At 36.2% G+C, this 26826-nt stretch overlaps 2 protein-coding genes across 14 annotated transcripts in view; one reads left to right on the forward strand and one right to left on the reverse strand.

Annotated features, from left to right (window-relative positions):
• CCDC66 (coiled-coil domain containing 66) overlaps nt 1-21550 on the forward strand; it is a 51204-nt gene extending 29654 nt beyond the window's left edge. For all 7 annotated transcript variants that reach the window (XM_047850375.1, XM_047850374.1, XM_047850379.1 and 4 more), the window contains 9 exons: nt 152-236; nt 1307-1468; nt 4340-4484; nt 5222-5308; nt 15944-16431; nt 17014-17054; nt 17800-18041; nt 18230-18354; nt 19710-21550. In XM_047850375.1, the coding sequence (XP_047706331.1) occupies nt 152-236; nt 1307-1468; nt 4340-4484; nt 5222-5308; nt 15944-16431; nt 17014-17054; nt 17800-18041; nt 18230-18354; nt 19710-19796 (1462 nt within the window). In that variant the 3' untranslated portion in view covers nt 19797-21550. The remainder of the gene's footprint in view (nt 1-151; nt 237-1306; nt 1469-4339; nt 4485-5221; nt 5309-15943; nt 16432-17013; nt 17055-17799; nt 18042-18229; nt 18355-19709) is intronic.
• TASOR (transcription activation suppressor) overlaps nt 20986-26826 on the reverse strand; it is a 51348-nt gene continuing 45507 nt past the window's right edge. For 4 of the 7 annotated variants that reach the window (XM_047850369.1, XM_047850367.1, XM_047850368.1 and 1 more), the window contains 6 exons: nt 26692-26814; nt 25489-25648; nt 24591-24699; nt 22918-23096; nt 22587-22751; nt 20986-21706 (listed from right to left, as the gene is read on the reverse strand). In XM_047850369.1, the coding sequence (XP_047706325.1) occupies nt 21174-21706; nt 22587-22751; nt 22918-23096; nt 24591-24699; nt 25489-25648; nt 26692-26814 (1269 nt within the window). In that variant the 3' untranslated portion in view covers nt 20986-21173. Of the gene's footprint in view, nt 21984-22586; nt 22752-22917; nt 23097-24590; nt 24700-25488; nt 25649-26691; nt 26815-26826 lie in introns of all 7 variants that reach the window. The other 3 variants (XM_047850372.1, XM_047850371.1, XM_047850370.1) reach the window with 1 other exon arrangement.

Consider the following 26826-nt stretch of genomic DNA (forward strand, 5'->3'; position numbering starts at 1 on the left):
ATATTTATAATATGTCTTAATTGATTTTAGGTTTGGTATTTTTGTTTAAAGTATAAATGAATAGTGGATATATCTGAAACAAAAGTGATTTAGCACCTTGTTAAACCCACCTTTTGGGGGTTTTGAATAGCTAAAGTGTCTGTCTTGCCAGTTTTCTCCGTTCTATGACTGCTCTCTTGGACCCAGCTCAGATTGAAGAACGTGACAGGCGACGACAAAAACAGTTAGAACATCAGGTATTGCACTGTAAAATATTGTTCTTTGCCTTAATAAATAATAGTCATAGCCAGCAGATGCCTAAGTAAATGGCAGTTAAAATTTCAGTTAAATGTGTAGCACAGGCCCTGTCCAATCCTGTGATAAATCTAATTCTTACTTCAACTGGCATTATAGTAAAATTACATTCATGCTAAGAACTAGACAGTATCATGTAGTACAGCCAGCCACCTGCCTGCCAGAAGAGGTCTTTAATATGTAAGTTGCACATATGAAGTGGCACTAAGTCTTAAGTTAATATTGGTTATTTTTTTTCATTGGTTTAGTTCTCCTGAATTCTGTTCAGGATAAGAATTAGTTCTTTGTAAGGGAATTATATAGGGCATTGAAGTAGAATTCTGATTGAGAAATCTAGCAGACAACGTAAGAAAGGAGACTAAGATTTAATTTCTCTCCTAATTTTAGTCTAACACTAAAGGGACTTAAAATTCTGAATAATTCTTTAAAATCACTGATACATGAAGAATTCAGTTTAATTAAAAATGTTACTCTTGGGGCGTGTGGATGGCTCAGTTGATTGAGCGTCTGACTTTGGCTCAGGTTATGATGTCAGGGTTTGTGAGTTTGAGTCCTGCGTCGGGCTCTGTGCTGATAGCTCCGAGCCCGGAGCCTGCTTCAGATTCTGTGTCTCCCTCGCTGTCTGCCCCTCCCCAACTTGTGCTCTTTCTCTCTCTCTCAAAAATAAGTATTACAAACTTTTTTTAATAATGTTACTCTTAGTTTAGTGAACAGACATTTATAGAGTATCTGTTGCTTACCAGGCATTATGCTAAGCACTAAGCACTCAGCTGTTTCTGGATTAGTTCTTCTAACAGCCCTCCTGGGGTTAAAGAAAAAGCATATGTAGAACTTGACAGATGAGATGGGAGAAATAGATTGCGAATTTGACAATTTAACTTTACTTATATATGTAATACCGTATTGTGTATCATCTGATACTGATAAGCTTATTTTAGGAATATAAACAAATGCTAAAAATGGATTTTTTAATTTGTAACAGTAATTTGTGTCATTTATGATTTATGACCAGAAAGCTATCACTGCTCAGGTAGAGGAGAAACGCAGGAAGAAACAGCTGGAAGAACAGCAAAGAAAGAAGGAAGAACAAGAAGAGGAGTGTCGCTTAGCACGGGAGCGAGAAGAAATGCAGAAGCAGTATGAAGAAGACATACTTAAGCAAAAACAAAAGGAAGTAAGTATATATTAAAAAAATTTTTTTATTGAAATACAGTTGACACACAATGGTAGTTTCAGCTATACAAAATAGTGATTCAGCAGTCCTGTATGTTATGTGTGTTCGTAGGTACCATCTGTCGTCATACACACTATTAGAGTACCATTGACTATATTCCCTATGTTGTAGCTTTCATCCCCATGACTTATTCGTTACATAACTGGAACCCTATACCTTCCACTCCTCTTCACCCGTTTCCTGACTCCATCCTACCAGTTTGTGGGGCTGTTTTTGTGTTTGTGTGGGGTTTTTTGTTTTGCTTTTCATTTAATATTTTTTAGATTCCACATGTAAGTGACTTCATATGGTATTTGTCTTTCCCATCTGACTTATTTTGCTTAGCATAATACCCTCTAGGTCCATGCATGTTAGTGCAAATGTCAAGATCTCATTCTTTCTTATGGTCAAATAAAATATAGAATATGTATACACCACATCTTCTTTATCCATTCATCTACCTATGGATACTTCGGTTGCTTCCATATTTTGGCTGTTGTAAATAATGCTGCAATAAACATAGGAGTGCATATCTCTCTTGTTTCCTCAGGCAGATACTCAGTAGTGGAATTATTGGATTGTATGGTAGTGCTATTTTTAGTTTTTTGAGGAAAGTTCATACTGTTCCGCAATGGCTGTACCGATTTCCATTCTCACCAACAGTGTATGAAAGTTCCCTTTTCTCTATATCCTCACCAACACTTGTTATTTCTTGTCTTTTTGATATTAACCAGTCTGACCAATGTGAGATGGTATAATTATGGTTTTGATTTGCATTTCCCTGTCGTTGAGCATCTTTTCCTGTGTTTGTTGGTCATCTGTGTCTTTGGAAAAACCTCTATTTGAATCTTCTGCCCTTTTTTTAAAAAATCAAGTTATTTGAGGTTTAGGTTGTTGTTGTATAACTTCTTTATGTATTTTGGATATTAACTCTTTTTCACATACATTGTTTATAGATAACCTTCGCATTCAGTAAGTTGCCTTTTGTGGATGGTCAGAAGTATTTTATTTTGATGTAATCCCAACAGTTTATTTTTACTTTTGTTTCTGTAGCTTGAGGAGACATATCTAGAAAATTGTTGCTAAGGCCAGTGTCCAAAAGGTTACTACCTATGTTTCTTTAAGGAGTTTTATGGTTTTAGGTCTCACAATTTAGATCTGTAATCCATTTTGAGTTTATTTTTGTGTATGGTGAAGGAAGTGGTCCAGTTTCATTCTTGTGCTTGTAACTGTCCAGTTTTCCCAGCACTATTTGTTGAAGTGACTTCTTTTTCCCATTGCATATTCTTGCCTCTGTTGTAGATTAGTTGACCATATTAAGCATGGTTTTATTCCTGGGCGCTCTATCCTCTTTGATCTCTGTCTGTTTTGTGCCATTACTATCCTATTTTGATTACTAAAGCTTTGTAGTATATATACTTCAAATCTGAGATTGTGATACCTTTAGTTTTGTTCTTCTTTCTCAAATTACATTGGCTATTTGGGATCCTTTGTGGTTCCATACAAGTTTTAGGATTATTTGTTCTAGTTCTGGGAAAAATACTATTGGTGTTTTGATAGGGACTGCATTGAATCTGTAGATTACTTTGGATAGAATGGACTTTTAGCAGTGTTAATTCTTCCAGCCCATGAACATGGTAATATTTACATTATAAATAATATTTTAGAGTAAAAAATTGATTTTTTTAAGCTTATTTATTTTGACAAAGAAAGCATGTTTGAGTGGGGGAGGGGCAGAAAGAAGGGGAGAGAAAAGCCCAAGCAGGCTCCATAAGCAGCGCAGAGCCTGATGTAGGGCTTGATCTCACAATGGTAAGATCATGACCTGAACCAAAATCAGGAGTCTGATGCCTAACTAACTGAGCCACCCAGGTGCCCCAGTAAGAGTCTTTTCAAAAAGAGTAGATCTCTGGTTGGCTAGGAAAACATCTCTATTAAGTGGCACAGGCAGCATAGGTACGGTTGTGTCAAGTACCATGTCATACAGTGACATTTGATTGCCAAGGATTTGGGAGGTTTGTAGAAGAGCCTTAGAGCCTTTTCTCTGGAGCTGGGAGATGGGTCTAAGAGCCTGCATTTTCTTGATTTTTCCCATTTGCAGCCTTCACTCCACACTTAGCTGATGAAACAGCATATGGTCGGGGTTCTAATTTGATTATGTTGAATAGGCTGAGCTAACTACTCCTATGAAATAACTGTATACATGAAAAAAATCTAAGTATCGCGTGCTTGAATTGCAAGAAGTGGCCATAAACCTTATAGGTTTTTTTTGTTTTTATTTAAAAAAATTTTTTAATGTTTATTTAGTATTGAGAGAGAGAGAGAGAGAGGGACAGCACAAGCAGAGGAGGGCAGAGAGAGAGAGAGGGAGACAGAATCCAAAGCAGGCTCTAGGCTCCCAGCTGACAGCACAGAGCCTGCCTGATGCGGGGCTCAAACTCACAAACTGTGAGATCATGACCTGAGCCAAAGTCGCTTAACCGACTAAGCCCCCCAGGCGCCCCGTGTAAACCTTGTGTCCTACATCTTAATCTATTTTTACTCTTAATGGAATTCTGATGGAATTGACCATTGGTTTTAGAAGTTTTCAAAACTTTATTATAAATTTGAGTGGGTAAAAGGGTTCTTAAATTTGTGATCTAATACAGATAAAAAGATATTAAATACAGAGAAAAGATACTAAAATGTGAGCTTCAAAAGGGAAGGAACTTTGCCCAGACTGTTCTCCCAATATCTTGAATAGTGTCTGACACATAGTAGCTTATCTACTCAGAATTGTCAAGTCTGTACGTGTTTGATAATTGTATTTAATACCTTTGTGCACCTCAATAGGAAATCATGGCTCTCAAGACAAATGAGCTATTCCAGACAATGCAAAGAGCACAAGAGCTAGCACAGAGACTGAAACAGGAACAGAGAATCCGAGAATTGGCTCAAAAGGGACATGACACTTCTGGATTGATTAAAAATCTTGGCGGTAAGCGCTTCACTAGTATTTTACTTATGGGGTGCCTGGGTGTCTCAGTCGGTTGAGAGTCCATCCAACTCTTGATCTTGGTTTACTTCATGACTCACATTTCATGGAATTGAACCCTGCACTGGGCTCGGTATTCTTTCTCTCTCTCTCTCTGCCTCTCCCCTGCTCATGCACCATGCTCTCTCTAAATAAATAAACTTAAAAATAATAAAATAATTAAAAAGAATTTTACTTATAGTATCTTTTGAAGATGCTTTTAAGTAATTTCTTATTTTTAGTGCCTTTAACACACCTATTAACTAAATGTTTTTTAAGGAATTTCAGACTTTGAGCTATTGGAACTCTATAATGCTTATTTTATTTGAGAAATCACCTTAAGAGTATACTAAATGTTACATTTTCTAGTAATCTTAAATTCTCTTTATGTTTTGCTCACAGTAGGGAAAATGTTTGCTTTTTTACCCAGTTTTTGGAGGAATATATTAAGTGATCTCCCTAAAATTCAATAACAGATTAAAATGCAGGTAATTTTTTGTAAGAAACTTTAGGAGAGCCCTTTTAAATTTGTATTGCAGTGTTCACACTTCCTGATTACACCAAACGTCGTCTTTGTATTTAGTTGCCGCTATACATAATTTCTGTTAACATTTCTGAAGTGTCATTATGTTGGGTAACATATTTCTCTTGTCAGTTAATACAAGTGGAATATAATGAATCTACTAACATTTCAAATTTAGGACATGGCTTGGATGACGTCAGTGATAAAATGAATATATGTATCAATTCTACAACCTCTCCCAAAAAGGACACTGCTGTGCAAACAGGTATTTGTTTAAAAGTTGTGATTTGGTTTAAGATTTACTTAAAATTAACATCACAGTTAGAATTAAGCTCAATTTAAAATTGAGCTCAGTTAAAAAATGAATTCAAGGTTTTCAGTAAGAATAAGAAAATAAAGGGATCTCTTGGCTTTTCATTTCTTTGTAACAGCTTTATTGAGATACAACTCAGATAACATAAAATTACCTCTTTTAAAGAATACAATGCAATGTGTTTTTTCTAGAGTACAATTAGAGAATATTTAGAGTTGTGCAACCATCTCCACAATTTTAGAACACTTTTATAACTCCAGAAAGAACCTCTGTATTCATCAGCAGCTTTTGTCCACTTCCTCCCTCCTCTCTAGTCATAGGCAACCACTAATCTACTTTCTGTTACTCTAGATTTGTCTGTCCTAGACATTTCATATAATTGGAATCATACCATATGTGGTGTTTTGTGTCTGGATTATTTCTTTGCATAATGTTTTAAGGTTCAGCATGTTATAGCGTGTACTTCATTCTTTTTTATCATTGAATAATATCCCATTTTGTGCATATACCACATTTTGTTTATTCCTTCATCAGTTGATGGACTTTTTGGTTAATTACACTTTTTAATTACAGATATGCTATGAACACTCATGCAGAACCTGTATTTTCAGGTTTCCTGGGAGAAAAGAGTAACATTGCTGAGTCATATATAACCAACTTTATGCTTAGCATTTGAGGAACTACAAAACCATTTTCCAAACAACTGTATCATTTTATATTTCCATCAGCAGTGTATGAGGGTTTCAGTTTTTCTGCATGTTCCCCTGCACTTATTCTCATGGTAGTGAAGTGGTATGTCATTGTGGTTTTGATCTGCATTTCCCCAGTGACTAATGATGTTGAACATCTTTTTTATTTGTTCATTTTAAATTTTAAAAAGTTGATAAGGTAATATCCATGTTGGATATTATTATCATAGATCTCCATGCTTACTGTGAATCTTTTCCCCTTTATTTATCTTTCTAGGAAAACTTTTTTTTATATAATTGTTTTAATGTTTAATTTTGAGAGAGAGAGTGTGTGTGCACGGGAGCGTGCGCGGGGGAGGGGCAGAGAGAGAGGGAGACACAGAATCCAAAGCAGGTTCTGGGGTCTGAGCTGCCAGCACAGAACCTGACATGGGGCTCGAACTCACTAACTGTGAGATCATCACCTGAGCCGAAGTCAGACACTTAAGCAAGTGAGCCACCCAGGCGTCCCTCTTCCTGGGAATTTTTTATGAACTTGCAGGAAACCCCTTTATCTTTTCACCTTTTTAAATTGAGATATAGTTGACATATAACATTTTTTCAGTTGTACAATAGTGATTCTATATTTGTATATGTTGAAAAATGATCACAGTAAGTCTAATTAGCAGTTTCACCATCGATTACAGAATTTTTTCTTGTGATGAGAACTTTTAAGATTTACTCGCAACTTTCAAATATAGAATTATTTTTAACTATAGTCACTGTGTTGTACATTACATCCCAAGACATATAACTGGAGTTTGTACCTTTTGACCGTTCATCCATTTTGCCCTTCCTTTTACACCAACTGCTGCTCTTGGCAACAGTATCTGTACCTATGAGCTTCTGGATATATATATATATATATATATATATATATATATATATATATATTTTTTTTTTTTTTTTTTTTTTTTTTTTTGACTATGCGTGTTTTTTTAAGATTCCACATAGAAGTAAGATCATTATGGTATTTGTCTTTCTCTTTTTTCACTTAGCGTAATACTCTCAGGGTCCATCCATGTTGTCACAAATGGCAAGATTTCATTTGTTTTTATGGCCTGATAATCATTCTTGTGTGTGTGTGTGTGTGTGTGTGTGTGTGTGTGTACACACACTACATTTTCTTTATATTTGTCCGACACTTAATGTTGCTTCCGTGTCTTCACTATAGTAAATAATGCTGCAGTGAACATGGGAGTGTATGTATCTTTTTGAGTTAGTGTTTTTGTTTCTGTCAGTTAAATACCCTGAAGTGGAATTGCTGGATCATGTGGTAGTTCTACTTTTAATTTTTTGAGAAACCTTTGTACTGTTTTCCATAGTAGAAATGTACCAATTTATAATTCTCACTAACAGTGCATGAAAATTCCCTTTTCTCCGCATCCTTGCCAACTCTGGTCATTTCTTGTCTTTTTGGTACTCCCATTCTGATTGGTTAAAGGCCATGTCTCATTGTGTTTTTTATTTCCTGATGGTCAGTGGTGTTAGTATCTTTTCATGTAGCTGTTGGCCATCAGTAGGTTGTCTTTGGAAAATCATTCAGATCTTCTGCCCATTATTTATTTCTTTGTTATTGTTTCATTTAAAAAAATGTTAATGTTTATTCTTGAGAGAGAGACAGAGACAGAGTGTGAGTGGGGGAGGGTCAGAGAGAGAGGGAGACACAGAATCTGAAGCAGGCTCCAGGCTCTGAGCTGTCAGCACAGAGCCTGACGCGGGGCTCAAACTCACAAACTGTGAGATCATGACCTGAGCCAAAGTCAGACGCCTAACCGACTGAGCCTCCCAGGTGCCCCTGTCCATTTTAAATCAGATTATGTTTTTGCTTTTGCTATTGCATTGTATGAGTTCTTTGTATTTTGGATATTAACCTCTTATCAGATACATTGTTTGCAAATATTTTCTTCCTTCAGTAGGTTGCCTGTTCAGTTTTTTGATGGTTTCTTGTGCCCTTTGCTATGAAGAATGTTTTTAGTTTGATGTAGTCTCGTTTACTTTTATTTTTGTTGCCTTTGCTTTTGGACTCAGATTCAAAATATCATCGCCAAGACCAGTGTCAAGGAGTTTAATGCCTGTGTTTTTATTTTTAGGAGTTTTATAGTTTTAGGTCATGCATTCAAGTTTTTAATCCATTTTGAGTTAATTTTTGTGTATAGTGTAAGATAGTGGTCTGGTTTCATTATTTTGCAGTTGACTGTCCAGTTTTCCCAGCACTATTCATTGAAGAGACTGTCCTTTCCCTATTATGGATTTTTTGGCTCCTTTGTTGTCAATTAAATGACTGTATAAGCATGGGTTTATTTCTGGGCGCCCAGTTCTTTTGATCTGTATCTGTTTTTATGTCAGTACCTTACTCTTATGATGACTATAGCTTTGTAATATAATTTGAAATCAGGTGGTGTAATGCCTCCACCGTATTCTTTTTCATGCTTACTTTGGCTATTTGGGGTGCTTTTGTAGTTCCATAGAAATTTCGGCATTGTTTATTTCTGTGAAACATGCCATTGGAATTTTGATAGGGATTGCACTGAATTTGCAGATTGCTTTGGACAGTACAGACATTTTAAGAATGTTATTAATTCTTCCAGTGAGTATGGAATATCTTTTCCATTTGTGTATTCTTCTTCAGTTTCTTTTAGTAACATCTTATAGTTTTCAGTGTGCAGGTCTTTCACCTCCTTGGTTGAATTTATTCCTAGGTATTTATTTTTGATGCAATTGCAAATGGGATTGGTTTCTTAATTTCTCTAATAGTATTAGTGTATAGAAATGCAACACATTTTTGTGTATTAATTTTATGTCCTGCACCTTACAGAATTTGTATTTTTCTGACAGATTTTGGTAGAGTCTTTAGGATTTTCTGTGTATGTCATCTGCAAATAGTGACAGTTTTACTTCTTCCTTTCCAGTTTGGATGCCTTTTATTTTGTTTTTCTTGCCTAATTGCAGTGACTTGGATTTCCAGTACTATGTTGAATAACAGTGGGGAGAGTAGACATCCCTATCTTGTTCTTTATCTTAGAAAAAACTTCCACCTTTTCACTGCTGAGTGTGATGTTAGCTGTTTACTTGACATATATGGCCTTATTATGTTGAAGTGTATTCCCTCTATACTCTCTGTATAAGAGTTCTTATCATAAATGGATGTTGAGTTTTGCTTTTTCTGCATCCATTGATATGATCTTTATCTTTCATTTTGTTAATATGTTGTATCTCATTGATTTATTTGCAGATGTTGGAACATCCTTGCATCCCTGGAATAAATCCTACTTGATCATGGTGTATGATCCTTTTAATGTATTGTTGAATTCTGTTTGCTGATATTTTGTTGAGTTTTTTGCATCTATATTTGTCACGGGTATTGGCCTGTAATTTTCTTGTGGCATTCTTCTCTGATTTTGGTATTGGGGCGATGCTGGTCCCATAAAATGAGTTTGGAAGTGTTCCCTCTTCTGTTTTTTGGAATAGTTTGAGGATTGGTTATTAATTCTTTGAATGCAGGGTAGAATTCACTAGTGATTCCATCTGGTCCTGGACTTTTGTTTATAGGGAGGTTCTTTTTTTTATTTTTTTTATTTTTTTTATTTTACTTTATTACTGATTCTCCTTACTAGTAATAGGTCTGTTCACATTTTCTATTTCTGCATCATTTAGTCTCGATAGGTTGTATGTTTCTAGGAATTTATCCATTTGTTCTAGGTTGTCAAATTTGTTGGTGTGTAGTTGTTCATAGTAGTCTTATGATCCTTTGTATTTCTGTGGTGTCCGTTGTAATGTCTCCTCTTTCCTTCTGATTTTTGAATCCTCATTTTTCTTGATGATTCTAGCGAAAGTTTGTCAGTTTTGTTTATCTTTTCCAAAAATCAGCTCTTAGTTTCACTGATACTGTCTATTGTTTTTATAGTCTCCACTTCCTTTTTTTCCCCCTCTGATCTTTGTTATTTCCTTCCTTGTACTGAATTTGGTTGGTCTTCTTTTTCCTTGAGATTTAAAGTTATGTTGCTTATTTTTCTTGTTTCTTGATGTAGGCATTTATCACGATGAACTTCACTTCCCTCTTAGAACTGCTTTTACTGCATCCCATAAGTTTTAATGTTGTATTTCCATTTTAATTTGTCTCGACATTTTTTTATTTCTCTTTTGATGTTTGGACTCCTTAATTTAATCTCCACATAATTATGAATTTTCCAGTTTTCTTCATGTAATTATTAATTTCTCGTTTCATATCATTGTGGTTGGGAAAACTGTGTGTAGATATTAATTGAAATTTCATGAATGTATTTTATTAAGACTTGTCTTGTGGCCTAACATGATCTAGCCTGGAGAATGTTCCATGTGTACTTGTGAAGAATGTGTTTTCTGTTGCTTTTAGATTGAATGTTCTGAATATATGTGTGAAGTTCATCTGGTCTAACATTTAAGGCCTTTGTTTTTTTACTTTCTGTTTGGACTATCTATTCACTGATGTATGTGGGGTTTTAAAGTTTCCTGTTGTTGTACTGCTGTTTATGCCTGTTAATACTTGCTTTATATATATACATGTATTTAGGTGCTCACGTGTTGAGTGTATAAATATTTACAAATGTTACATTCTCTTGTGGATTGACCTCTTTATCAGTATGTAATGCCCTTCTTTGTCTCTTTATTGTAGTCTTTGTTTTAAAGTCCATTTTGTTTGATATAAGTGTGGCTACCTTCAATTTCTTTTATTGTCCATTTGCATGGAACATCTTTTCTCATCCCTTATTTTCAATCTGTATGTGTCCTTCTGAAGGGAGTCTCTTTATAGGCAGCATTTAGATAGGTCTTATTATTATTTTTTTTTAATCCATTCACCCATTCCATGTCTTTTGATTTGGAAAATTTAGTACAATTACATTGAGAGGAATTATTTTTTTCATTGTTTTCTAGTTCCTTTCTGCTTCTCTTCCTTTGTTTTGATGACTTTAATGGTATTGTTAGATTCTTTTCTTGATCTTTTGTGACTCTGTCCTTTGTGCATCTACTGTAGGTTTTTACTTTGTGGTTAACATTAGGTTTACATACAGTGTAACTTAGAACAGTGTGTTTTAAGTTGGTAACAATTTAAGTTTTAACATATTCTAAAGCTCTACGTTTTTACCCCCCTCCCTCATATTTTGCTTCTGGTGGCACATTTTGCATCTTTTTATCTTTTGTATCCCTAACTAGTTATTCCAGTTATGGTGATTTTTACTACTTCAGTGTTTTTAAAAATTTTTTTTAATGTTTATTCATTTTTGAGAGAGAGTGTGAGCAGGGATGGGGCAGAGAGAGGAGACACAGAATCTGAAGCAGGCTCCAGGCTCCGAGCTGTCAGCACAGAGTCCAACGTGGGGCCTGAACTCATGAACCGTGAGATCATGACCTCAGCCGGAAGTTGGATGCTTAACCTACTGAGCCACCCAGGCGCTCCTATTGTTTCAGGGTTTCAACCTTTAGACTGGTCTTATAAATGATTAAGCTACTACTTTTATTTTGTATTAATGTTTACTAATGAGATTTTTAGTTTTCCATTTGTTGTTGATTAGTGTTTGTTTTACATTCCTTTTAAGTCTGGTTTAGTGGTGATGAACTCTTAATGTTTTGCTTGTCTAGAAAGTAAATTCTTTAATTCTGAATGATAACTTTGCCACGTACATTATTCCTGGTTGGAAGTTTTTTCTTTTGGCACTTTGAATATATTGAGTCACTGCCTTCTGGCCTACAGAATTTCTGCTGAAAAATTTCATGTAGTCTTTAGGAGGGTTCCTTGTATGTAACAAGTTGTTTTCTCACCATTTTTAAGATTTGCTCCTTGTCTTAAAGTTTTAACATTTTAATTATAATGTATCTTTGTGATGGTTTCTTTGTTTTTATCTAATTTTGAATTCTCGGGGCTTCCTGTATCTGTATATCTATTTCTTCTCCAGGTTAGGAGATGTTTTTTTCTCCTAGAAGTTTTCTGCCCCTTTCTCTTCTTCCAGGATTCCATCATATAATGTGAATATTAGTCTGTTTGATGTTATGCCATAAGTTCCTTGAGCTATCTTCACTTTTATTTATTTTTGAGTTCACTGATCCTTTTTTCTGCTTCGTCTTGTCTGCTGTACCCTTCTAGTGTATGTTTCAGTACAGTTATTCTGTTCCTCAGCTCTGTGACTTCTGTTTGGTACTTTGATACTTACATTTATTTTCTTTTTGAAGTTCTCCTTGCTTATCCATTCTTTTGAGTTCTGTGAGCATCTTTATCATTACTTTGAACTCTATCAGGTAAATTACTTCTATTTTTTTTTTTTAAGTTTATTTTGAGGGGCACCTGGGTGGCTCATTAAGTTGGGCATCCTACTTTGGCTCAGGTCATGAACACAGGTCTGTGCTGGCAGCTCAGAGCCTGGAGCCTGCTTCAGATTCAGTCTCCAGCTCTCTCTGACCCTCTCCCACTCGTGCTCTGTCTCTCTCTTGCTCTCAAAATATAAACAAACATTAAAAAAATTTTTTTTAAGTTTATATTTTGAGAGAGAGAACCCGTGGGGGAGGGGCAGAGAGAGGGGACAGAGGATATGAAGCAGGCTCTTTGCTGAAAGCAGTGAGTTTGAGCCCTGTGTCACGCTCTGTGCTGACAGCTCGGAGCCTGGAGCCTGCTTCAAATTCTCTGTCTCCCTCTCTCACTGCCCCTAGCCTGTTCATGCTCTCTCTCTCAAAAATAAATATTAAAAAAAAAAAGGGGGAGGAGGGGATTGAGTGTGCCAAGACCGGGTCAGTGCCCTAGAGGGGAATATCTCAGTCAGCACCTAGTTTTCAGGCTGAGTGGAAGCCAGACCTTCAGGCATCAGCTTTTAACGTATAAAAGCATATACGGTCCCAACAGGACCACAAGCAGAAGCGTACCTGGCCTCCAGAGCCAGGTGATCAAGGGGCACCCTGCACATAGCAGCTGCAGAAACCAGGGCACAAAACATAAAATCCCGGGCAACAGACATGTATAAGGAGATACTGGGACCGTGGAACAGGACAGAGGAAGAACGTGAAGATGACACCTGCTGGTTGGAGTGAGGTAGACAGGAGTGGATGGAGGAAGGTCTCTAAAGATAGCATCTGCCAGGGGTGCAGGGGATACCTAGAGTTTTAAATGAAGGTAGTACTTGCCAGCCTTAGTTCCCTGGAACAGTATCCCAGCAGGTCCCTAGGTGTGTGTTGTTAGATGCCTGCCCCTCACTTTATGTGAAAGAGGCTCATCTACTTATATTACACACTGGGCACTATTGGCTACCTCTGCACTTGGCCCTGGGGCAAGTGAGTCTACACAACAACCCTTTAAAAGCCATTTCTTCCCTCCACTATAGCTTGGTGGGTCTCATGGGCATGAGCCTGTTGGCTTTCAAAGCAAGATGTTTTGGGGGCTCATTTCTCAAGTGCAGGTCTTAAAAGTTGGAGTGCCTGATGTAGGGTTCAAACCCATCGCACCTTAGGGAGCCGCTCTGGGTTACTAACTTACCTACTTAAGCCACTTGCTTACTTAAAATTATTCTGCTTATGAGCTCTTGGTATTTTTTGATACTTCACTCTTAAGCTTGAAGAATCTGGTTCAGTTCCATCCCTAGGTCCAGATAAATTACTAAGTTATATAAATCCTACACATTAAGGGAAAGTGAAAATAAGTTTTTAAAATAATGAAACTATGTGTCTTTTCACTGAGCAGCTCTAAATAAGGGAATTCAATCAGTCAGAGTCCCAAAATAGAATAATTCAAAATGGTTTATGTAGGAAGGGAGTATTTCTAAAGGAGAGTCAGAGATTCAAAGGAGAATCAGAGGTAGTGCATATATCAGATTTATGGGAACCAGAGAGGGTGCATGACTCTTGTGCTAGGTAGCAACTAAACTGATTACCGGAACCTAGAAGACAGAAGTTGTGTCCGAGGGAACTTTGAGGGGAATGATGAACTATGGTAAAGGGACAGAGTCAGCCTCAGGTCAACTAAGAGAATGAGCCAGTGGAGTAAATATCCTGATTTCATTCTGTTCCCTCCCTTTACTCTGCTTGTGAACCCTGTTGACTGAAGCCAGAGGATCAGGAACCCATTAATACAGTTCATACCAGTCAGCTTGCCAGGGTAGAAAAAGGTGTTAAGTGGGTACAGAGTGGCAAAAGAAGATACCCACTATGAGAGTGATGCAGGCTGGGCAGCCTTACTATGGATTGGTCCTAAAGCATGTCCAGCCTGGAATAACACACCTAGTAAGTGTGCAAAATAAGAGAGCAATAGCTAGAGTTAATTTTTTTTAATGTGAACACAAACCTTTTTTCATGACCTAATTATGTATTTAAAATTTTAATCTTGAGTGAAAGAAAACCTTTTAAAAGATTGTTCAACTGGTCCCATAGCTGTTACAGCTGAACACATCACTAAACATGTAAGTTGTAAAATTTCAGATGTTTTTTTGAGTGAACTGTTCCTGACATTGTGTGTGATTCAGGGATGATCTGCAGGCCGAGTATAATGGTATATGAGATCTATAGATCTAAATACACAAAATGCAATGTGACTTTTATCAGTAGCAACATTTCCCTAAAAATTTGGTTCCAAGGAGGGAGGTATAAAAGAAATTTTCCCAGCACTTTTGGGGTGAAGACAGAAGGACATTTTCCAGATCCTGTATATTTTTGTATGTTGTTAATTTCAAAACAAGTTACCAGAAAAACTTAACATCTCAGAAGAAATTTTTTACATTGCTTTTGTGACACTTTTGTCAGTTACTGTTATAGGGAAAATTAAATTAAGAGTTTTGCTCAGAAATACACTTAGATGTAGAAGATGATATTACATACGGTTTCTGTATATTCTAAATGAAAACCAGGACAGTCCTGTGAAAAGTTTTGTTTAAAAAATGGTCTATATTATGTGATGCTAAGAATGAATCAGCTTAAGTTTCGATCCATGCTGTGGCATGGGTGACCAAGGAATTATGCTGAGTAAATAAGCTGAGCATAGGGTTGGGGAGGAGTGCACAGACACACAAATATTACATAGTTCCACTTATGTGAGCAATCTAGGGTGGGGTGGACACATTCATAGAGACGGAAAATAGAGGTTGCTGGGGGTTGAGAGTGGAATGTGGAGTTACTGCTTAGTGTATACAGGGTATGTTTGGGGTAATGAAAGGGTCTGAAATTGTGCAGCCCTGTGGGTATGCTTGCTGCAGTGAATGGTACACTTAAAAATGGTTGAATGGAAGATTTGGAGAAATTGGAACACTTGTGCACAGTTGGTGGTAATGTAAAATACTATGTAGTCACTATAGAAAACATAAAGAATTTCCTCAAATAATTCAAAATACAATTGCCATATGATTCAGCATTTCCCCTTCGGGGTATATACCCTGAAGTCTTGAAGAGCTATTTGGACACCAGTGTTACTGCAACATTAGTCATGATAACTAAAAGGTGGAAGTAATCCAGATGTCCCTTAACAGATAAATAGATAAAGTGTGGCATTTAGACACCTCTGATGGTATATATTATTCAGCCTTAAAAAAGGAGGAATTATGACACATGTACAGCTTGGATGAACTTTGAGAACATTATCCTAATACGAAATAAGCCTGTCCCAAAAAGACAAATACTGTAGGATCCTACTGACATGAAGTACTTAAGAGTAGTCAAATTTATAGAAACAAAGTAGAATGGTGGTAGCCAGGAGCTTCAGGCAGGGAGGGAGGAATGGGGAGTAGTTTAATGGGTATAGAATTTGTTTTGAAAAAACAAAACAAAAAACCCTGTGTAATACCTTTGAGAAAAAAACCTGAATTTTGTGTTACAACAATTAAAATTAAGCCTTTGAAGTTTTTCTTTTTAGATGACTTAAATACAGGAATGTTCACCAATGCAGAATCATGCTGTGGATCAGTAATAGAGAGGGAAATTATAAATTGTTCATCCCCTGAGATTCCTGCAGAATTTATTGAACAACTTCACACTAAGAAAGACAAACAGGAACTAACAAATCAGGATAAAGGAGCCAACTTAGAAAAAGAAAACAGTTGGTATAATGATCAGTGGAATGAATTCACAAGGACAGAGAAAACAAAACCAGTGAAGAAAGGTCCTAAAAGGCCCGACTGGAATATAAATAAGCCACTCAAAAGGTATATTCCAGCATCAGAAAAGTACCCTAAACAGCTTCAAAAGCAGAGAGAAGAAAAAAAAGTAAGAAGGCAGATGGAACTGCTTAATTTGGTAGAAAGAAATAGTCCTGGACACCTCTCTCAAAATAGAGGGCCTTCACCAGTTCTTCCTTCATCTCAAGAAACTGAGCCAAGGTTCAGGTGGCATCTAATCAAAAAGGTAAAACTCCTCTGTCTTAAAATATATTTTGAAGTATGTATTGATGTTTCTAGATTGAAAACCAGATTCCCCACATGCATGTTTTGACAAGGCTGTTCTGTATCTGAACAAGAGTTTAAGAAATGTGCTTTAGTTTATAAAGGATTGTTAAACTATGGCAAATCCATCAAGTTTTATAGGAACATAGCCATGTTCATTCCTTTATGAATTGTCAGTGGGTGGCTTAGAGTGGTTGCAAGAGACCACATGGCCCACAAAGCTAAAAGTGTTTACTGTCTGGCCCTTTACATAAAAACTTGACACTTAAATCCTGTCTAGATTAATGCTGTTCATTATTCCATTATTCAAATAGCTACTCAGAATTCTTGTTTATAGTCCATATTGACAGAGGGTAATTTTACAAGGTCACGTATTACTATATTGGTTCCCTGTGACTGGAAAAATACAAAATCTCTATCCCATCATCCAGTATCTGTTATTCAAATATTATCCTCAGATTATTTCCACAAGTAATCATCAGAAGTATTTGTGGGTATATAAGGCAAATACTGTTACTCCTTTCTGCATTTATCTATCTTTTAGGAAGAAGATCCTCTGAAAATTAATTCTTTCAGCAAGGAAAGGTATGTTACGGACTGGATGGATTCCACAGCTACTTAGTGCTGTGTATATGTGGTAAAGAAATACACAATATTTGCTGAGAATACAATTGAGATGAAAACATGAGCATGTATGAAGTCGGTAACTGGAGGTCAGACTTCCACGTGAGGCATAGAGGTTTAAGGGATATGTGGCTGGCATTTTACCTAAAATTTGAAGGCCCAATTTGGACTGGGCCTAATAAACATCCTGGGTGGGAACGTAGGTAAGGTATTGTTGTCTGCAAACTTAACTGGAAATTCCAACTATTTTAGCTATGTCAACAGTGGAATAGACATTGTACTTGGATGAAAAAATGACTAGTAGGGATAATGAAAAATTCAGTTAACCAGTAGGAGATTTAGATTGTTAGGAATTTGATTCTATGCCTTTGAACCAGATGGTTTAGAGTTCTGTCAGAATGTGGCTCTAATGAGTTATTTTATGCTAAATTATCTCAGGAGAAACATTAGGCTTACGTTAACCCAGCTAATGTTGATCGCCCTTTTTTCCTCTATGCTGTATGTATCCTTGCCAAGTAAAAACTCATCCTATTCTGTTGCTATTTAGGGAAAGTATCCTAGAACTCACTTCTGTACATAGTGTTCCTAAAGGTTTTAAATTTAGGATAAATTGAAATGTGATTGAAGAGCAGATATACTTACTCTAAAATGCATGATTTTGCATTAAATCTTCTTAGTCCTTATTGTGCTTTTTTGAAAAACACAGGTCTCCATCACCACCACCAGTTCCAGTGGTGAAAAACAGAACACAACAGACTCAGACACTAAACAGTAATTATGAAAGAGAGAATCTGATCTTAGAAGGCAGTCAAACAGAAACATCACTTGGGGTTTCTGAACCATCCCATTTTATCCCCTATGTCCGAACCAATGAGATCTATTACCTTGATCCAGATGCACCACTGTCTAGGCCTTTAACCCAGGATCTTCAGTACCAAAATCCACATGGTAAGTAAATTCAAAATCCAAATTAATATTCTTGCCCTTAGCCAGGAGAGGTATAATTTCCATTTTGGGGTGCATAACTAAATTTTTAATTGAATATGTAAGTTTATTAATGAATCCTTAGACTACTCTAAGATAGGGTTGTATCATATTAGAGTTATATTTAACATACTACTTTCATCTGGCTTCAGACTGTGACCAAGAACAAGGACAGCTACTTGACTTTGGTGTCAGGGACCCACTTCTTAATCCTAACTTGTTGAAAAACAGGGATCGACAACAAGCAATCCTTAAGGGACTATCAGAACTGAGACAGGTATGATGAGCTTTTTCACCAAGTGTGGATGTAACTGATGGAGGGCTGTGTGTTGGCTCTTAAGCAGGCTCCATGCTTAGCGTGTGGCCCAATGCAGGGCTCAATCCCACAATCCTGGGATCATGACCGGACCCGAGTCGAGAGTTCAACCGACTAAGCCACCCAGGAGCCCCTGGAAGGCTGTATGTTGGAATGGCTGTGTTTTACTTACTTACAGTGCCTTATTGGTTACATTATTTAGGTCACTTCTCCCACATAAGAAATTCACCTGTGTATTAACCTTGAATGGAAATAAGATTTGCTATTTTAAAAATCTTTCCAGTATGAAATCATGAGACAGTTCTAATATTAAGACAATTTTATTGAATGGGAAAAAACATACATTTGAAAGGTAAAACATGATCAATAAGGCCCTAAAACCAAAAGCAGAAAATACACAATTATGCTTTAATAAACTCTTAGTAATGCAGTTCACGTTTTTTTAATTGAATGTGTTGGCAGTGTTCAGAACAGAACAGTGATCCAAGTCCCAAAGAATAATATAATCCAGTGTGAAATCATACATATAACCTTACTCATCAGACTACATCTTTTCCTCCCAGACCAATTATTGTCAGATAAAAATAAAATCTGGTAACATACACACTATTTTAAGGCTATAACCTTTTTCTATCAGGAAAAATAAACTGCCACTTTAGAAATGCCCTTTTCCATGTCCAGTCATTTGCTAATGCCTCTTGCATTTCAAATTGTTGATTGAACAGTTGCTTACTAGTTCTCACAGAGCTAGAAAATCACCCATACTAACAGAATTATGTAGAAAGTATCCTTCAGTTCTCCAAATGCTAGCTTTGGCTACATGTAAATATTTTCAATTTTCCTTTAAAGTGACAAGGCACTTAATAGAGGTAAAAGTTGTGAGGTCAAGAGGCAGGAATATATATGATTGTACACAGTGACCCACCTGTATAGTAGCCACATCTTATTTCAGCAGAGCCTTGTCTAAGCCACTAAGGTTAGTGCAGTCAAGATAAACACGGGATGTTCGGGGAGACTCCTTCAGTGTGTCTCATTACCATTTTAAGAGCCATGTCATTGGGGAGACTTTGTTTTACAAGTTAGTCATCCCTCTTGGTTTTTATCCTAAGAAGGTAATCCTGGGTATACAACATCCAAGTGAGTAGGTTTTTTGAGTGGTTCAAAATTCAACATGACAAGCTATGGTTGAGTAATGGAATTTATTACTATAGGTTTTCAAAGTAAATAGAATTCTGGGTTAGCAGGGCTGAAATGTAAAATAGGAATAATTTTGCAAGTCTGCTGCACACCTCACTAACATATTAATGTGATTTCAGGGCCTTCTCCAGAAGCAAAGGGAGTTGGAAACTAATCTCATGCCTTTAGCTGCAAATCAAGAAGAGAATTTTAATTCTTCGTTTTAAATGTAGAAAATCAAATCCTTCACGTTTGTTGTCTTCTAAATTATAAAATGTGTTCATTGCATAACTGTATTTTCCAAATAACCTAGATTTATTTTAAAAATGCTTATTTAAAACTTGTACATTATGTAGTACAACACTGTGTGTATATATATATATATATTTTACAATAAAACGGACATTTTTTGTAAAGCTTAGTAAAGAAAAAAAAAATTTCTGCTCTATCACAATCTAGGCATTTAAGTCCTGTAAAAACACTTTCCACTTACCTTACGACAGGTTTCTGACCTGTTCACAGACAACGTTCTTCTACACTTATGAAGCTTATTACTAAGATACCACTTAGGTATTTTGCTCTATAAAAAGATTTGAAAGGTTAGAACTCAGATTCTAAGTTCTTCTGAAGGGCAGGCCCAAAGGAAGGTCTGACTTAACACATCCCAACTTTTACTAGAGTAGCTGATTTGGTATTTCTTTTCTCTAAATCCTTTTTTTTTTTTTCCACTTGTGGAAACTGCATTTTCAAAAACAGTTTGCATTTGTAATGCAGGCAGTTATTACCACTATAGTTTTAAAACTGATCGCCATATACTTTGTGAATTTGAAGTTATTTTTTAGAACAGCACTTAAGTGTTTAACACCTCAAAAAATATACTTACATTTTGCTAAGACTACCAATTTAAAAATCCATAGCAAATTTGTTCAATGCCTTTAATAAACAAACCTATCTTTTGAAATAGGAGACTGAATTTGAGTAAGTCAAATTTCACACTAAGTACTGAAAATCGTTAATTATCAAATAACCTCGAATAAAAGGTTGAGCAAAATTTTAGCAACAATTTTTACATGGCTAAGCTTAAAGATAAAAATAATGCTGCCTGGTATTAAGTCCTAGGTCTTAAATCTTGAGGTATTGAGCCAAATCCTGTAAATTATTTATTGACATCACTGGCTTATACCTGTATAAAAACACTATACAAAAGCTTAAAATAAATACAATAGTTGACTGATATGTCATTTCAGCAAAAGTAGCTGGTATCCTGACAGAGGGGGGGAAAAAGTTATTTACTATGGTTTTGCAAATATCTAATTTTATGTATAAAACAGGCTTCAATTTGAAGTCTAAGTACAGGTGACATATAAATGTAAAACTTAAAAGTGCCAACATGAGATAATTCAAGTACAATATATGTTAAAAATATATATATTTATTTCAATTTTCAGATGCTTCAACTGTTACAGGCCATCATGATTTAAATAAAAGGAAAAAAAACATTTGAGAAAGGACAAGAAACCTTTTGTTTAGAGAATGAAATATAAATTGTTATTTCACTTATAAGAAAGTCCATAACAACCTGTTTCAAAAAAAAATTACTATAATTATTTCTCTTTTGAAAACGGCCTGGAAGAATCACTTTTCCCCCAACTTAATGGAGATGGAGATTTATCTCTATCCAAGCTTTGAGTATAAGCAGATAAAAAGTAATTTTCACTTTCTTGAGACTGACTTGATGAAAGGGCATATGGTGTCCCCAAAAATGTCTGATGAGTGAGAACGTTAAAATGACTAAACTGATGGGACATATGTAATTGACTGTGATAAACCTGAAAGCTGCTATATGCATCTTGTTCAGTTGAACTGCTGTTCTCTCCTTCAGAGCACACTAGAGCAACAGAAGCTCTCTCTTCAGAATCAATCTGACAAGTCTTATCTTCTAATAAACTTTTTTGCACGTCAAGAGACGATTGCAACTCAATTTGAATATTCTTATTTTGATCTGTTCCACGTGATCCTTTGGTCTCTTTCGCCAATATTTCTGAATGAAAATTGCTGCATACTTCTATTTGTGAGATTTCATCCCCTGAATCCAGAGACATATCCTCTTCATCCTTTTCATCGTTTTCTAAAAGAGCTACATTTAAAAAACAAAAAGTCCTCCTCTATTGAAATACACAATTTGTTTAAGTTTTAAAATTATACACTACTCACACAATATAACGCGTCAGGGTCTGCAAGTCCACAATCCCTTAAAGCTTGGTCTTCTGCCACAAGTTCACTTAGTCACAACACTCACACTAGGTGTGAATGTCCAGATAATCCGATGCTAAAAGCTTCTGCGAAATGTGTTCACGTTTAATGTTGGGAAATCCCAACTCCCAGCTCCAAAGGGGTTAATGTCAAAACAGCATCTAAAGTTATACGGTAATTCAGTATTTGACAAGACAAATAAAAAATAAAAATTTTGACATCTAGCTTCACTGGATTATGACTAAACCAGTTAGTTCTATCAAATGTTTGATCATCTCTGCTTTTCCTCAAAAACAAATTACATCTTTCATTTAACATAAAACCTGGAACCAAAGCAGAGGCCATCTCACAAAAGACTAAAGCTATGGATATCCCTTACTACCTTGTAATTAAATTGCTTTATACATCTGGGGAGATTTAGTAGCCCAATGCTAAATCCCCATTATCTGGTGTCCTCCTTTTAAAAATAGAACCCCTTTGCTGACAACAGCAGCCAATAAAAGCTTACAAACCCTCGAGAAAATGCCTACTCTATAGTATGCGACACAGTAACTCTTAACAGCTTGTAGTGATTACAGTATAAATGAGCAGATTTTGTGGATGCTAAGTATAAAAATCATAGGTGCCTTGAAATACTTTCCCTGAAGCTATTAACACTGAGGGTGAGTAGTTTCAGGACAGGCATTTCGTTATATGAAAATGAAACAAAACCGTTCCTCTTTTTCTGTCTGCCTTAAAGAAAAGGAAAACTACGGAAAAGTTACCTGACTGCGACTCAAGATTCTCATTAGCACCAAGCAGTGGAAGGTTTTCTTCTGTGATTGAGTTGTGATAGCCCACAAGATTTTTAAAGTTTTGCATAAAGTCTTCAGTAGTTGCAACCACTATTCCATTATCTGTATAACTGGAAATCATCTTGATATTCTTTTCTAAATTAAAAACAAGTTTCTAGTATAAAACACTTGAAACTATACATGGACAAATGATGGTGCCTGCCCCCATTCCCCATAAAAGTGCTCAACACCTACCACAGGCCCAGAAAATCCTTGCATCCACACCTACATTCACAATAGGAAGCTTAAGGGCGCTCTTTACCTGTTAAAAAGACTATGTGTCTTTGCTGTACGTTCTGAGCCTGAAGTCTGATGAGGCAATCCAATTCTGGTGCATTTCGAGTTTGTGAATCACAATTGTGGTACGACAGAATTTCAACCAGATGCTTCTTCTGATAGACATTCAGAAGCGTCAACAGACTTAGAGCTTTAGCATTCAATCTGTGAAATTAAATAGTTCAATATCTGGATCTGCATTTCTACAGTATGGAAATTTTTGCTTCAAATTAAAACCATAATTTCTCAATTGAGGCAACTAATGACAACTGCACTGCTTAGTTCAGTGCCTAGTGAATGGGTTTCTCCTAGGGGAGAGAAGGGAGCAGGAATTGTGCAACCTACATGTAAGTCCAGGGGCTTCATATGGGTGTAATAGCCTGAGAGCTGGCTATTCAGCTTAGGCTAAAAAATCTCAGTTGTTTTACTTAATAAAAAACAACAGTTCCCTTTAACTTTACTAATTTAGAACTTGAATGAAGGACACAGAAGGACAAAAAATATATATAAATATCTCCTTCAAAAAAATACATGGCTCTAAGCTGTTTCTACACCTCCAAGCACAAGGCAACAAGTGGTAGAAATTACTGACTACTGTCAGGAAGATAAAGGTACTAACTTTGTACCAGAGTTACACCTGTGGGCCTCACTGTTATCTGGTATACAAAAGTAAGGCTTTACTGATGCCTATTTCACATGATTTGAAGATAAAACAAGTTTCAAAAGAGTGAATTACTACAAAAAGTTACTTTTCAGTTATTTAAGCCTGAATTTCCTTCTTAAGTGTACCATGGGATTAGAAGGTATTAGGGTATAAAAAAAAAGTGTTTTGTAGTCTGTTTCAGAAATGCTGGCTGACAAAATGTAGGTTTTTTTTTTTTAATTTTGAGAGAAAAAGTGTGAGTGGGGGAGGGGCAGACAGAATCCCAAGCAGGTTCCGCACTCAGCGAGGAACCAGACATGGGGTTCCATCTCACAACCGTTTACATCACAACCTGAGCCAATATCAAGAGTCGGACAATTCACCGAATGAGCCATGCAAGCACCCCTGTAGAACAGAAGTCTTAGTCTCTCAGATCCCTAATTATGTAAATATACTATATGGACTCTCTAGTAGGAAGATACAGTATCCAAAACTCCTCTATCATTTGTGAAGCCTCTCAAGCTGACTAGTGTTCTAAGGACCACTGGGTATGCTAGAAATCACCTATTTCCATAAATAAATGTCCTAATCACAAATCCCCTTATGTCGGGATCAATCCTTGTCTCAGTATGTATGCGCGTCACTAGATTAGCTGCCTAAATTAGTCCTCAGTTGGGAAAGAGTCTGACCTAGTTGGCATATACAGTTTGGTTAAAAAAAAAAAAAAAAAAAAAAAAAAAAAGCAGACTATTCCCTCTTGATTATTCTAAATCCCCAACTGGCAAAGATGAAAACCATTTTACCTATATACATAACTAGAAACTAGAACTTCAACTTAAGAAAAACTCTACCTAAATAAGAATACTACTTCCAAATAGGCTAGAATTATATCTACATTCCCTTATGGCTGGCTAAAGATACCTGTGAAAACTGAGCAGCATCAATGATAATCTATAAACACAGAAAAATAAAATTTTAAATCAGCAACCATTATACAGTTATTTTTCAAATCTTACCTGCCCAATTCCTTTAGTTTTTTCTGAAATTTACAGTGGACTTTCCATTGCCATTTTCCTTCCGGAGTACTAAGTTCTTCGAGGAATGTCAAAAAATTTTTAAGGTTTTCTGTTAGAGATAACAAAGTTCATCTTAAATTCAATAAATAATAGTCAATCCACAACTGAATTATGGAAGAAATTTTTGTTGATATTATACAGAAATGTCTACTTTCCTTTTTTGTTTTTTATTTTACTTTGTTTTTTTTAAAATATATGAAATTTATTGTCAAATTGGTTTCCATAAATGTCTACTTTCCTATGTAGTGTTGCCCCCCACTTTTTTCCCTCTGAGGGAGACAGATCTATACATACTCTTAGATTTAAGAACATCTACATAAAAAAAAAAAAAAAAAAGAACAGGATGATAACAATAACAAAGCAGAAGTGATACAAATGCAGTAGGAGCAGGTAGCCTTGCTTTATACCAGATTTAGAGGAAATTATTTGCAAAGACTAAGAGAAGAGTAAAGAAATTTGAGGCAATAAAACCTCAAGAAAACGATGAAAATGTATTAGTTATCTGTGATTGGCAGAATGGACAATACATTTAAAAAGCATGAGTCACTGAGGTGCCTGGGTCGCTCAGTCAGTTAAATGTCTGACTCTTGGTTTCAGCTTAGGTCATGATCTCAGTTTGTGGGATAGAGCCCTGCGTCGGGCTCTGCACTGACATGTGGAGCCTGCTTGGGATATTCATTCTCATTCTCTCTCTCCCTCTGCCTCTCCACTGCTCGTATGCGCTCTAGCTCTCTCAAAATAAATAAACTTTAAAAACAAAACACAAAACCATGAGTCATTAATCAGAAAAACCTAGAAAAGACAGAAGTTCATACTCGAAAGAATGCACAAATCTTACCAATTGTGATAACTTCTGGATTTAGAATGGATTCATCAGACACGATAAAACCTCCAGATACAAATAATTCATTGTATGTATGATTTTTAACATCATCCAGACTATCAACACCAGCAAAACTAACACAAGGGAGCTTCTTTAAAGTCACCAAGCCAGGTACCTATTTAAATCCCAAAACAAAAACAAATAAAGAATGAAATGGTTAAGACTCAAGTGTGAAGTGACCTATAGGATAAAGTCTAACAAAATGCACTACAGCTCATCTATATTAGTGTGTTGCTTCTGGAAAGCCAAGCACAAAAATAATATTCCCAACATGTTCAAATACATAAATCAACATTTATGTACTCGGTGAATACCATAAACAGAATGCTCTAAAGAAAAGGTACCTACAAACGGACTTGGAAACAATGATATAGGCCAACCTGTATGGCCCTGTGAGTGCAGGCAGAATTCAGAGGGCAAGAGCCTATGGTACTGGAACAGTCAGGAAAGCCTTCAAAGGGCAGTAGGACTTGAGACAAGCTCAGAAGACTGGGTGGGGTTCCTCCAAATGCAACGGAAAGGGGAAATGATGTGGCAGAGAGAGGGTACAAACAGGTTTTACCTGGGACATACGAATGAAAATGACAATGTAAAGAGAGTGAACAGACCCACTGACATTCAAGGAGTCAGTATTCCTAGTCTTGATGAGTGACAGGGAGGGTATGGGACATGCCGCAATTTAAAATTTTGCAAAGGTACAAACTTGATCACAAACTGATTCACAGAAGGATCATTTAGGTCTCAAGCCCTAAATCTACCAACCTTGAAGTTTTCTCTCTTTTCAGACCTTACAAGGATATTTTAAAAACAAAGAGCTTTAGGGGCGCCTGGGTGGCGCAGTCGGTTAAGCGTCCGACTTCAGCCAGGTCACGATCTCGCCGTCCGCGAGTTCGAGCCCCACGTCGGGCTCTGGGCTGATGGCTCAGAGCCTGGAGCCTGTTTCCGATTCTGTGTCTCCCTCTCTCTCTGCCCCTCCCCCGTTCATGCTGTCTCTCTCTGTCCCAAAAATAAATAAACGTTGAAAAAAAATTAAAAAAAAAAAAAAAAAAAACAAAAAAACAAAAAAAAACAAAGAGCTTTAGTCTCAAAGGCAGTAAGATTTTAAAATAAGGGAGTTTTTATAGCCAAAATAATAGTGAATTTGACTTAATATTCTACCTTGTGAATGAAGCCTGCAATGTCTTCATTCTGAATAATAATCAATAGTTTATCTAATTTTGATCTTCTTTCCAAAAACTGTTCTGGATGACATTCTGTATTGCCTAATTTGATAAGATATTCCTGTTAAAGAAA

This window comes from Prionailurus viverrinus, chromosome A2, assembly GCF_022837055.1.
Source record: "Prionailurus viverrinus isolate Anna chromosome A2, UM_Priviv_1.0, whole genome shotgun sequence".
Lineage (NCBI taxonomy): Eukaryota > Metazoa > Chordata > Mammalia > Carnivora > Felidae > Prionailurus > Prionailurus viverrinus.